General features: G+C 43.1%; 1 protein-coding gene across 3 annotated transcripts in view; it reads right to left on the bottom strand.

Annotated features, from left to right (window-relative positions):
* The window catches only part of pdzrn3b (PDZ domain containing RING finger 3b), a 101,681-nt gene continuing 87,226 nt past the window's right edge, over nt 1-14,455 (bottom strand). For all 3 annotated transcript variants that reach the window (XM_058632057.1, XM_058632056.1, XM_058632058.1), the window contains 7 exons: nt 6,974-7,227; nt 5,436-5,523; nt 3,996-4,094; nt 3,770-3,832; nt 3,553-3,654; nt 3,013-3,129; nt 1-2,419 (listed from right to left, as the gene is read on the bottom strand). In XM_058632057.1, the coding sequence (XP_058488040.1) occupies nt 908-2,419; nt 3,013-3,129; nt 3,553-3,654; nt 3,770-3,832; nt 3,996-4,094; nt 5,436-5,523; nt 6,974-7,227 (2,235 nt within the window). In that variant the 3' untranslated portion in view covers nt 1-907. The remainder of the gene's footprint in view (nt 2,420-3,012; nt 3,130-3,552; nt 3,655-3,769; nt 3,833-3,995; nt 4,095-5,435; nt 5,524-6,973; nt 7,228-14,455) is intronic.

Below are 14,455 nucleotides of genomic sequence, written 5' to 3' on the forward strand. Positions count from 1 at the left end.
TCATATACAAAACAATAATTTATTATTTCTCTCATTTTACAAGACATCAAATTGTGTGGCTAACTAAGGATTTGTTAAGCTGTTATTATGTTCAATACATGACAACCCTAAGAGAGCAAAAGCGGCTACACTGTGTGTGTGTTAACAAACAGACATATTTCAGTATCAACAATGTGAGAAAACATCTCTCTAAACAACAAAGTACAAACACAATGATAATCACGTTATGCTGTTCTCTTCATGATGTAACAGATGGTTTAGCGCTGGTGGTGTCAACTTTGGCAGATCAGCACCAATAGAGAGAAAATTCATACTAAAAAAAGTGGATTTGTTACAAAATTTTATTTTATTTTTTTAATTTACAAAAGTCCTTTTAAAAAGGATCATGTATTCTACCTTCAGGAAAATAGTATTGTCTCCATAAAAGCCTTACGTATGCATAACAGTAAAATACTGATAAGAGATATATAGTACAAACAAAAATAATGTAAAATAGTGTAAATGCTGGTTGTTTCTGTCTCTGGAAGACAGTTTTTTTTTTTTACACACTTCTGAAAACTTCCAAAAAAGCCAAATATTGTGTTTTTATGTCCAAACTTATGCAAAAGAGCAAGCACAAAGGTAGAAAAAAATTATTGAGAGAATCCGAGAAAAAAAAAAAAATGCTTCCAAAAATCATCCTCGTAGCCATGTGGAGTAAATGTCACCACGTCGAACCATCATCTACAGGACCTTCTCTTCACCGCAAGGGTGGAAAACGTCCAGAAAATGCTTTCCTTATTTCTTATTTACAAAATGTTGCCACATTGAACGAGGCAGGAATCTCTACCCCAAACTGGTAGCGTTCTATGTACAGTCAGTACTGTCCTCCTCTGTATTTGCCCCGTCGCTGAACTCAAACTAGGACTTAGACTGTGGTCACAGACAGGATTGAGTTGTAAACCCTGGTGCCATCTGGCGACTTGGTACCGTGGGTCAGCAGTTCCTGGATCGTCATCCAGTTGTCAAATATTTTCTTATTCCTCTTTTTCATCATCTTTTTGTGGCTGAGTTCAATGATGTTGGGCTCCTTTTTATCCTCGGCACCACTCTGGTCTCTCAGACAGTCGGCCCGGCTCTGCTTCATGAACTCGCGCCGCTGTCTCTGCTCCTTGGCACGGACGGCGTGCTGTTTCCTCTCCTCCTTGCTCCAGTAGCGGCCCATCTTCAGCTCGCTTATGGCGTCGTCGTCTGTGGTCATCCCGCTGCGCTCCTCGTGAATCCGCAAGGCGCGCTCCCTCAGCAGCTTGTCTCTGACGGGGCGCTTGGTGATGTAGCGTGTGCCGTCGCTGCGGATCTTCACCTTCCACTCCATCTTGGGTTCCAGGTCACCTGGGGAGATGGGGTCCCGGCACATGCTGACCAGACTCATCTGGCTCTGGGCGTACTCCACTGCTGACTTCTGCTGGATCAGCTGCATGTAGCTCTGGTAGTGCTGGGCATGAGCGGGGATGTGAGCGTGTTTATAAGGTGAATGTGGATGGGAGCAGCTCCGACCAGACTTGCTGGACTCTCCCGACTTCCTCTCTTTGCTTTCTGCCTGTAGTGCACCATCTTGATCCTTGGAGGAGCCTCTGCTCCGGCTGGGGCCGCTGACTTCCTGCACAGGAGACAGGAGGGGCTTGGGGATCCTGCTGTTGGAGCTGGATGCTCCAGCCTGACCCTGGTTCTCTGCTCCTCGACGGAGCGAGTTGTCTGGAGACAGCTCAAGTGTCAGTGGGGTGCTGCGGCAGCTCTCACCAGTGTTATAAGCACTGGAGCTGTCTTTGTCTGATTTCTCTGGAAGCTCCGTGATGTCTGAGAGCTCATGGCGGCGAGCATCGATGCTCGTGTTGTAGTTGCGGAAGCCGCTGTCCTGGAGCATCCAGGACTCCCGGCACTGCTCCCGCAGTTGCTGCATCTTGTGAGCGCGGACGATATTGAGGCACTCAAGCTCGATGGTGCGCAACTCCTCGTTGAGCAGCTCCAGCTCCTTATCCACGATCTCTTGGTCTTGACCTCCCGCTCCTCCGCTCTGGTAGAAAAGACCCTGAGCTGCGCTGCTCCTCATCTGGCACTTCAGCTCCAGGAGTTCCCTGAAGCGCTCACAGTCGTCGGCCGGGATGCCCAGAAAGTCTGTGTCGGTGTAGTCTGCAGAGATGAATGACTCACTGCTAAAGGGCAGGTCGGTGCTGCCGAGCGTGTCCTGGCTGTAGGTCAGCTTTCTGCAGCTACCCAGCGTGTTGGAGGCTGTGGTCTGGTCATCACCAACGTTCTCCTGCTCTGAGCTCTCGTCATTCCGTGTGCTCTCATCCGTGCGGCCGACTCCGCTATCCTTCTCGTGGTGGTTGGACAGCAGCGTGGCTGTGTCGGTGGTGCCTCCGTCCTCTTCGTGCTTCTTCTGTAAACAGAGACAACGAAATAGCTCAGAGACAGTGGAGATATGGATGTCAGGAGCGGTTAGGGCCCTACATAACCTGATGCCACCCAAAATCACCTCCCTGTAACCAAAGTAAACAATTCCAGGGACATTTATAGACTGTATATGAAAAAAGGCGTAGTCTTCCAGTTGCAGAACAAATCCTTGGTTTAAGGTTTGACTGAAGGTCTACAGGCATCACCTGCAACCAGCAACAACTGACATGTTCCATGCTGCTCTGGTCTGCTGCGTTCGCAAGTACTAATGTAATTTGCAGCATTAAATGTGTGGGTTTTCTTTGAGACTATTGTCTGAAATTGCCCGTCAGCCTTGTACTGTGTACCTTGGATAATGTGAAAAAAACTTTCATTCAGACGTACTGTATATATTGGATGCAGAATAACAATAAAGGCTGAATTTAATTGATATTGCACTGATAAAATGTAACAGTGACTAACGATACCAACATTTTACTCATTTTCGTTGTAGTGATAGGATTTTACATATACATATTGTATATACAACACAAATGTTTCCTAATTTATGGAGAATGAAACAAAGTCATTTATTTTTACCTGCTGAAGCATGCTGGCAGTGAACTGCATGGCCTGATGGTGCTGCTGCTCCAGCATGTCCATGTGGAGGTCATCCAGGAAGTCGTTCCTGTCGTCATCCATCCAACCTTCATCCAGCTGAGATGCAGCGGAGAGAAGAGACGCCTCATTAGGTGCAAATATTCACATTTAAAAGAAACACACAGCATACTTTACATTAAAATAGGGCACTGTCTTGTTATAAACTTTTACAGACTTCACATCCATGATAATCCCAAGCTTCTCTTAGACACACACCGAAGGACAAAAATGCCAGAGATTGTCTGAAAGGGCTGGAAACGCAAATATTCTCTTGAACTTCTCCTGCCAGCAACTCAAAGTCAAAACTCTGGATAATGAGTGTGAGGACGAGCCTAAGTGAAAATAACAGCAGGAGAAGTATCCTATCCACTGTATGCACGGCCCAGGTGCCCTCTCTATGAACTGCAAGGTCCATAGAATATCCAGACCCAATTCCCCAAACATTTTTGGAGTCCATGTGTGAAAACATTTTCTAATTACCTGCATCTCTGGTCTGGCCACCAGGAGGGAGATATTCTGGTTGCTCTCACTGGTCAGCAGTACTACAGCATCCTCTCTATTCTGGATCTCAACACCGTTGATCTTGACAGATAAAGAAAGAACAATTGAAAAAAAACATGCTTCATTGCTATGTTTGAGATTAATTTAGAAGCAAGTAAGGCATTAAAAGAAACATTATATTACATTGAGACATTACCTGGATGATTTTGTCCCCTTCTCTAATCCTGCCGTCCTTTGCAGCAATGCTGTTTGGATCAACCTAAAGAAAACAGAGAATAAAACATTCAAAAACTCCATCTGTCTTACATTTTAAACTTTACCTTTTGTACAATTACACTTTATAATCAACATTATCATACTATATATATCATACTATACTCACTGTTGATAAATAGATCTGAGAGTTTCCCTGTATCACATACCTCACTGATGTAGATCCCAGCTTCATCTTCATCATCAGTCCTATAACAGATGGTCAGGCCGAGCTTGTCCTGGATATTTGCTCGGTACAAATCCACCTCCTGGTGAGACAAATTGCACAAATTAATATCCCACACCTCTGAAATCATTTTGTTTTCTTTGTCAAAATTGAGAGGATAATGTGTTTTTTTTCTGGACAGATTGAATATATTGACTAAGTAATGGGATCACAGAGCAACAGCGATCCATCAATCACTGTAATGAAACTTTCAGGTGGACTCAGGGAAGCCATTGGCTTTTTCAGAGGCCCACTGACAGGATGACAGACGACGCGGCAAACAGCAGACGGGCAGAGTCCCGTCTTTCACTTGTCAGCACCTGTAATCTCACAGATACAGATGAAGATACGAGCGGCGGCGTTCTTTGAGGCCAGAGGCCGAGCTCCGAGAGGATTCATAAAGAACGAGTTGTCTCGGAAGAAAATGAATCGTTTGACATTTTATGAAATAACTTCATTTGGTCTCTTGCAGAGAGTTTGATGAGACGATCCACACCACTGCCACTGTGTGTGTGTGTGTGAATGGTATATTTGAACCTGCAACCAGAAGCTGGTCAGGTACTAGACACATTTAAAGCTCTCTTGTGTCATGTTTATTAGTTCAATCTAAAGTTTTAGGAAATCAAAAATCTTCTGAGGTGCTTATTGACCACAAAGACATCGCAAACTAGTGATTTACATCATGATTTTGAATTGATTATGAACATTTTGCTAAGTGAAAACAGGTAAATTGGTTCACAGGCATCACCCAATTGCTTTGGCCATGTTTGCTACTGGTTGTCTCACACACATCAACATCTATTTCTATCAATATGCCAATTTATTTTTGCTCTTTAAATAAACATTATGATCCACACTGAGGTGTGAAATTAAATAAAAGTCATCTGACACAAACACGGCCAAACTAGATCATTTACAAGACACATGATTGAGTCCCTCGGCTCTCTGCCACGGTGGATATTATTAAAATTAAGCAGTTGGCAGGCTGGTGTTTACTGGGAGGGGGGTATATGGGGTTGAAGGTCACAGAGGGAGCAAAACAGAGGCTTGATCAATGCCTCATCGTGGCATTGTTAGCGTGCAACATAAGATTCATCACTGCCAGCCTATTATCTGCGCCGCAGCCAAGAAAAGAGCTATATGTCACTAATAAGCGACAATGTCGCTGTTTTCCATCTGCTGGAACAAGCCAGTCATGTCAGTGTCTGCATGTAGGTACAATACTCTGTCAATAACGACCATATATCAGGAGTTGTGGTCAGCAGCAGGGCTGCTGGAGTGGAGACACAGAGGTGACCTCAGGTCTGCTTATGGACTAATAATGCAGTTGCTGTCTGAATGAATGAAAACCATTCATTGAGAAGACAGTGGAGACAATGTTTACCTCATATTCCAGCTCCTCGCGTTCTATGTCCTGCTGTATTCCCTCCAGGAAGTCATTTGGGTCAAAGTACGCATGTCCCGGAGGATTCCTGCGACAAGAGAAAGAGAGGGTAATTGGAAAAGCGAAAAATTCACACATAAAAAAAGGGAGACAACCGACACATTTGTCAATCTGCATTTAATTTTGCCCCAGAGTTAAAAAAATAAATGAGAATTAGCGAGGAAGTCAATGTAGGAATCAGTCTTGAATCAGATATATCGAGGCTACACCCCGAGGCTAATCACAAATGAACATGCTGTGTGATTAATTTGACTCTGAAATCAATTATAGAAATCATGATTATTCATTAAAGGGCAGCTGCTACTACCACAAATTGTAAAATGGAGACAGACTCCCCAAGCTCCAGGGCCTAACACACACACACACACACACACACAGACAGAGAGGGAGAGCGAGGAGAAAGAGAGAGAATAGTCGTGAATACAAATGAAAGGAAACATATTTTTAATGTGGCTGTGCCCCGCAGGAGCTGTCATCTCCCACAAGTGACAGGGACAGAGCCGGTGTGATACCGACAGCGGCAGTGCGGTCTGGAGACGAAGATAAGGTGTCACTCTCTTAATTAACTATTATGGCAAAAGGTCGAAATGTGTCTGAGAGAAACGTGACCTTTCCAGCACAGCTGAGGTTTGACACCCAAGATTTTCAACAGTTTCATCTCATTTAAAGTGAAGTTTCTGGAGCTAAAAGTCTCAGGTGCAGGACGATGCACCATCAGTTTTCTTCAACAATTTCCTTAAACAATTTTCAGGTCAGTCATTCTCAAATAGTATTCTCTGTTCTTCCACGTGAGTGTTCCACTCACCAAAACATTTGGGAAGTGAAGCAACAAAGGTCCACTGTCTGTATTACCTCTTCGAATATGCAACTACATACAATCACTGACATGTTCTGACCTCAGACTAGAATTGTAGAAGGCTAAATATCGAGACGAATCAGTGACACCAGATTGCAGGACAGAGTGACACGACGGAACCCTAAAAGATCAGCTATCATGGCAAGAGAGCATGTTCTTTGCCTTTTCCACAAACAATCTGAATCCTAATAACAACCTGTCCTGAATACATTACTATTATATCTATTTTTTTTGGACTAAACATGTTTCAGAGACAAGACGCCCCAGTCTGGAGTTCCTCCAAAAAAACCAAAAACATGACATGCTGACAGTCAGTTGTAGGAACTGAGCCTGTACATTTGTTATGTGATTAGCTTTTTTGCAATCTCTGGATACAAAACAAACACATGAACTTGATCTTTAGAATGTTTTACTGATGTCAGTATAGATTCTCATTCTCAAAAAGTCATTGAATCATGAGCAACTGGACTTGCACTTGAAATCTACCATCGTTCTATAAATGCAGACTTTCTGCAAGAGGTATCGCTCGAAAAAATCCTTCCGACTTAAGCTGCAAGTCACGGCCATGGCCATCTCTACAGGGGGGTTCTCTCTGCGTTTTATGAACCGAGCTGGTACTCACTCATCTGTAAGCAGATACTCCTCCAGCTCCGTCATGGGGGGCGAAGCAGGGGGCAGCTTGGTGAGTGCCATAATGTGCTGGAGGGTGATGTCGGTCTGAGTGCTGGTGTCCGACACCTGGGTGTCAGCGGTGGGGCTGACCAGTTTGGGGAGAGGAGCCCGGCGCAGGACCTGGACCATGATGGGCTCCTTGGCGGTGCGGAAGGCCTCCACTGCCTGGTCGTGTGTGGCCTTGGACAAGTCTTTGCCATTAACCTGGAGGATGAATGAGAAACAGAAGGGAAGGGATTAGCCATGTGCTGGTAATTCGCAAAAATTCGGCTAGTCACGTAGTAACCGTGTTAACCATTACGATACGACAACAGACAATTTCCCTCACTCACGTACGTTATTTGCTGCATGGTTGAGCAGTTTAGCACTTTCCTTTAGTGGAGCTCTGGCATGTACATGCCTGTGTAGCACTATTATTCATAGTTGTATGATTTAAATGTATATATTTGTAGATGCTTCTGCAAAATGTTTACATAGCTTTTGGAAATGCTGCTATCTCAGCAGTGCTCCAGCCTCACATTTAGTCAAATGCTGACGCTGACTTTAAAAGTAATTGAGATCCTAAACAAGTTATCACTGTGGCAATCAGCACAAGTACTGTACTGTATATTGTGTGTGACATTAAAATGAGAAATAAGGACAACTAAGGGTTTACACTGAGCTGAAATGAAAGAAAAATGATTAAATGACATCTTCATGAGATCCACCATGTTAGCCATGTGTCCAGTCTGATACTGGAACATTAGGATAGGTCTGTGTATTTTGTTGAACAAGAATGAAATCATTATACTGACGCAAAAAAGATGAAGACATATTATTTTTTTCCATTTTGATTAGTTGGACTCGAGAGGATATTCATTTCACCAAACCGCTGTAATTGGCATCATGATGAAGCTCTCACATGAAGAGCTGTGCCCACAACAAACGAAGCAGAGAAACCACTCATCACTGCCTCTGATTGCTTACAGGGTCACAGTCGGACCAAACCCGACTAAGACCTTCATTAGCTCCAGTCTCTCCTTAATTAATCAAGGTCATTAATTGAGGCTGCGCAGGGGGAGGAGCCCTCATTTAGCAAACTAATTCTCGGCGGAAGACGAATATGACCTCCCCATCAGAGACAGTTGATCGCGTGCGGTATACGTTAGCCTGTGAAGATTAATTTCAGCAAAAAGCCATGGCGTGTTGCAGAGAAGAGGCTAATTAGTCTTGGTAGAGGCCCTTAAGGCCTTTGTGTGCTGATGAAAGATGAGGGCTGGTCCTCTCAAGTCCGTGCTCTCCATAGAGCGTATCAGAGGATCCAAAGAGAGTTAAAGGTCCAGTGTGTGACATTTAGTCAGTGAGAGTTATTGGCAGAAATGTATTTTACTTTTGTATTCAATAGAACAAATATTTACCTACATTGTAGCTGCTAATAAGACATTCATTCTGATTCCTCTGTTCGCTCCACTCTGCAGTGTCACTATATGTCACTATAATCCTAAACACTGGATATTTAAGAGACAAAATTTATATAAAAGGAGACTTAAGTGGACACAAAGGATTTTACGGTATGTGTTGCTGGAAATTCACAAAAAAACAAAGCTGGGAATGTAAAATAATAAGCAGCAGCTTAATGAACTTCATGAACAGTCAAGTGCATGCATGTTGCATCCTGACTCGCCTTTTTGCTTTATGAGGATTTACAAAAAAAATCTGCTGCTTCCCTTTCAGTCACAACATCATACGGAAGCTTTTGTTGGTTTGTGATTCCTGGATGTGTTGAGAGCTTTGACAGGATCTCAGCCTGGGGCTCTTTTCACTGACTTCCAGGAATAAAACCACTTTCCCGCACCAGTGCTACATATAGCATTGCAGGTCACATACTGTATCTTCAGCATCCCGTCTCCCTTCCTCCGACATCTAACATACAGCACATGCAAGTCCATTTTCTGATAAACATGTGGCTGAATGCTGCACTTGCCTCCGGCTTATGGCTGCCTCATTCCAATTCATGCCATAGTTCTTAGACTTAACTGTGGTGCTGCACATCAAGAGTAGCAGCAATATTACTACAACACCTCCAGGGAATTAGGGTTGTACATACATACATTCATATATATATAAAAAATTGACTTTGAGATAGACACATTAACATCTGAGAACATATTTCTATAAAGGCATACATATAGAGGCGTTGTTGTGTGTGTGTACAGAAGGACAGAGGAAGGACAAGGAATGGTGGAAAAAGTTGGAAGTTAATGTAGAAGTCAAAAGATAATAACCAGAGCAGATTAATGCTAATCCCGGGCCAGCGGGATAATTGGATCATCTCAGTGGACTCAAACTTCTACGTCTTCCACATCAAATGTTGGCCAAAAAAAATTAATAGCTCATCTATTTGCGGTTTGCGTCGAATAATTTGACACTGAGAAAAGTGGGTTTTCATATTGCAGGATAATAAAAAGTAGAAATCCATATAAAAGAGCTTTGAGATTTAAGACGACTGGCCCAAGAAGAAATGGAGAAACTATCCCCGACGAGTGTTTCCTCCACATTCATTCAGAAGCTGTGCATCACCACTGTTATAATTCTAAATGATCTTTAATATCAAAGTGCCAATGATCATCATTCACAACTTGTTCCAAAAGCTGGAAATTAAGATACAAAACACAACAATGATTAATTGACAATTATTAGGCCATCATTTGGACACGAAATTAAATTATTTATTGTTGCTACTGGTAACAACAATAAGGCTTCCTAACATCTCGGACCATGTTTGTTTCCCACAGCGAGCCGTCATGTTGCACATCAGCTGAGAAAAACAAGCGCCTTTGTGCTTCTCCTCTCTCTGCGTGCAGGCTCCAGCAGTCAAACCTGGTTGCCCAGAGCCCCTTGAAGGCACTGAACCAAAGACAAAGCCTTTAAACCCCCATCACTCTCAATGGTGTGTGTGTGTATGTGTGTGTGTGGGGGGGTCTCCACCCAGCTTTGGAGGGCTCCCATGGCCCCCATTCACTGTGCTCACCTCTGACACAGATCAGCCCTTTGCAGCGCATTGAGAGAAAACACACAACACTCCCCACGACACAATTCACAATGCCTTGCCACCGCTGAGCTCTCCAACTATGCCAGGTTAACCCTCCGCCTCGACAAAACGGCAGCTCAGCCGCTTGTGGCAGAAGCAGACGACAGCGACAGGGCCGAGACGTGAACGAATACGTCGCCAAGTGTCATCAGAGACAAGGTTCGCCCCGTGCGAATACAAAGCACTTGGGCTGTTGTTAATGTTGACACACCACGGCGATGGTGAAATGACTCTGTCAACCTCTGGTGTTCATCTGTCGAATCCATTTTAATGGCAATAGAACAGAGACGCCGTACTTCAGTCGCTACGTTTCCATGCGAGCTACAGATACAGCACTTAACTGGACTACTGTCCTGTACGAACACAAGCTCAAGTGGAAAATCAGTTTATTGAATGAAGTGTGTCCGACTCCACTACACTAGGTGGCGGTATTTCGCCCCCTTTTTTTACTTTGATTATGTTACAGACCAAAACAACGTACAACTACTTTGATTGCTAAAGGCGGCTACATACAGTTGTATGATACTGACAATGGCACAGGGTGGATGATAGAGGTTCCGCACTGGAGCTTTTTGTCACTCCAAAAATGTAGCATTTTGGATTTTGCCACGTTTTTCCTCACAGTTGTCTTCTTCTACTGTGCACCAGCTTCTTCTATAACTTCCAGGTCAAAGTCCAGAGGTGAGTTTAGGTCCAGTTATCTGTTGGTGACTTTAGTAAAATTACACATGCTTACGTGTACTTCAAAGCCTTGTTCTATTTCAGACTAATACAATATTTGATTATTTCAAACGTCATGTCAACGTACCGCGAGTCTGGAATTCACACAGCTGCAGCTGTTGTTTTTCATGGCATATCTTCGCCAATTAAAATGTCACATTTGACCTTGAGAGCAACAGTGGACCCCAGCGGAAACCTGCCGTATCCCTGCGGACAATTCATTGAAAGCTCTTTCACAGCAATCAGAGATTTCAGCTTTCCTCGATGTCTCACATGGTTACGTTATGTCAGTCTTCAGCCCTTTGGGTAATAATTAGGGGCAGCAAGGGTCACTGGTGCTGCGAGGCGCAGCGTGCTGGTTTCATCGCTGAAGCGCAAATCCATCTGGATTGAGACGTTGACATGGGAGTGTGTGAGTGTGTGTGTGTGTGTGTGTTCTTGTATGCGTTGCCCCTATATGACCCTTTCTTGCATAAACACTGACTTGTCAGGACCAGTAATCCTCATGGAGACCAAAGAGCCTCTCTGGTCCTAATGAGGCATAACCTGATTTCGGAGCAACTGGTTAAGATTTGAATTGTGGTTCGGTAAAGGGTTAGGGATAGGCATTAACTGGTTAAGGTTAGGGATTTGTTTAGGCTGTTCAAATGAATGGAAGGCAACGCGAGACCTCAAGAGGGTAGCTGCACGAACCAGTGTGTGTGAGTGTGTGTGGGCTCAGTGATTGCAAATATGCTCATGTGCCAAGCAGTAGACTCAATCTCTCACCATATTACAGTAGATGTGGCGCTGCTGCTGCTGCTGCTGCTGCTGCTGCCGGCATTATTTATTTATCTATTTTATTATCTCTTCAGGTGGCCTCACTGAAACTGAGCCTTCGTATTCATGAGAACCCAGAGACACCGTCAGCAATCAGCTGAAGTTAATAGATAAACTGAGTGTCCGTCTGTGAAGTGAGTTACTGCTCGCACATCTGTAACAAAGCTGCAGTGTTGTCTACAGGTTTAAACACAGTAAGCATGCGGGGATGTTAATAGTTAGCTAATTAATTGCTGTTAGAATTTTATCAGATGTGTCAGTAAATTATCCAACCTTGCCTGTCAAATTCACTGGGGTGTCATTTTTGTCCAGAACTCACATGCTGTGAGTTCTGACTAATGGTCAGCATCTTAAAAGTAGATTTTTTTTGCCAGTTTTGTTCTCAGAAACTTGATAAAAGCTGCAAATTCACTAAAACTTTGTTTCCATTCAAACAATCATGTAACAAAGCTGAGTTTTCTGACCGCTTGTTATGCATCCATGGTAAGCAGTTTACTTACTGGCCAACAACACAACACAACACAACACATAAATAATAAAAAACAATTTGCAGAACAGATTAAAAATGTCAGCAGGAAGTTATGACAGGAAGTCAAGGTGACAATAAAAAGTCTAACTGTAGAACTATAGCACAACTCACACTCCTTATCATTATTATGCAGACAGGTCTTTGAAGGATATCAAGTCGATTCACTGGCTGCGTTGTATGAAATTAGCCTGTAATTCGGTCATTTCCTCACCACATAATCCCTTTAATAAAGAGGAGAACATCATTACAGAGCCACTGTTTCTGTTCCTCAGGGAAATGCACTGAGGTGAACAGAGTGGAAACACTGCCAGGCAGAGGAAACCCCGGAAACCTCTCTTTACAGCGCGCTCGCCTACTCTTTCTGGTCGGCTAAACCTTAAGACGCGTTCTTCAAAGTCAGGATCTTGGAGCGGAGAGGAGCGCTGACGTGATTGAGAGCATGAAGAGTTGGATGGCTTATTTTCAGAGGGCCCGTGTATAAAGTTTGAGAGGCAGTTTGAATATGGGTCGCTCTACTTGAAAACACAGTTAATCCCTCTTTTATTTCACTTTGAAGACATTTTCATAAGAAAGAGATAAAACTGAGGGACCTGCCAATGTGTGTGTGTGTGTGTATGGATGTGTACTGTTCTTTTACTTGAGCAGACAGAAATCTGTGTCTTGAAAACACAGCAGTCTTCATTCACTGCAGTGTGTGAGCTTACTGAGGATAAGAAAACATCTGGCTAAAACCTAACACCTGCTGAAAGAGACACAACTTTCACCTAATCTCATGTGGGCATATCCAGATCTGATCAGATAAGAATTCAAATCTCTTCCATTACACTATCCATTGGATGCCTAATGAGCCTAACAGAAGGCATAAAGTGTGTCTGAGCATGCTGTTGAACTTCATTTGACTTACGATACGATACTACGCGGTCATAACTATTACATTATCACCTAGTTTGATCTAAAAACTCAAATGGAAGAGATGGTTCTTCCGTGTCAAGGATTTATTAGGAAATGATCATCATTAATACAAATACAATTTGGATTTTCCACTAAAGGTTTCTCCATCCATCCCTTGTTTTACGAACTGTGATGCTTACACATCGGTTCCACTAATAACCATCATCTTTCTGTGGATCCAATTAGAATATAGAATAGATAACCAAACTAGTCATTTCCAACAATATAAAGAGCAAATTGCCATGGCTGCACTTTCATTGTTCTTGGGCCTGCAACGAGTCAATTCGTCAATCAAACATCACTTTTGTTTGATAATCGATTAGTTTGAGTGTTTTTTTTTAATATTTACAACTACAACTACAATTTAAATAGTACAAAAAAAAAATCACACATACATGTTGGACGTATTGTCTTTACCCTTTTTTTAAAATGGCTTTCTAAATGTTCTGTAATGTCTGCATTGCTGCACTGTGACACAAATGGTTTGGGAACAAATAGTTTGAATTAAATTGAAGTGTGCATGGAATTGTCTGTTATAATGTGGAAACACTCCATCCTTCTTTCCACAGCGAACTAAAGCCTGATTATCTGGCAATTCGCAAGAGCCCCTAGAGTCCGAATCTTGTCCGACTGAATGGAAATTTGACTCCTCATCGCATTTTCTTCATGGGTTGGTGTGACTTTGAGAATCTCCAATCACGTTTCAGTCAGGCTACCGTGTTTATATGTCATTTAAACGTTTGGTTTTAGTCTCCAGATGCAGCTGAAATCTTCCTGCTCATCCATCCTTGTAAAAAGATCAGAATGCCTTGCCTGTGCAGCACATTACAAAAATAACATCTGTGACTTCAATATGGGTCAGAGATGTGCTGACTTATCCTTTTTTTTAAATGAATGTGAACCCACAATGCACACAAATATTTTCAGTGTCACAATCCAACACTACTCTTTATTTTAGGGTTTAGTTGGCGAGCGGTGCACAAGTCATTCATTCACTGTGGCCATGGTGACGGCATTTTAAACAGAACATTTCGATAGACTTATTCAATATATTTAATAAATACGCTGAATTATTCAGTGGACACATTTCGCAAATAAAACGTTCATAATAATTTCTCTTTCATATCAGTTGGTGCTCTTAATGTGTGCTGTCGCTGTGATCCCTCCCTGTCATTTGCTGTGTACTAACAACAGTTAGTACACGGGCAGCCGGCAGTTTTCCCCTGTGGCAGCTCGCCACCTGCTCCAGTGTTTAACAGATGTGACGGCACACCAGGGCCGGTCTCAGCCGTTATTAAAAACACACAGTGTCAGGCTACGGTGGCCAGCGGTGATCCCTGCTT

The sequence above is a fragment of the Solea solea genome, chromosome 6 (genome assembly GCF_958295425.1).
Source record: "Solea solea chromosome 6, fSolSol10.1, whole genome shotgun sequence".
Classification (NCBI taxonomy): Eukaryota; Metazoa; Chordata; class Actinopteri; order Pleuronectiformes; family Soleidae; genus Solea; species Solea solea.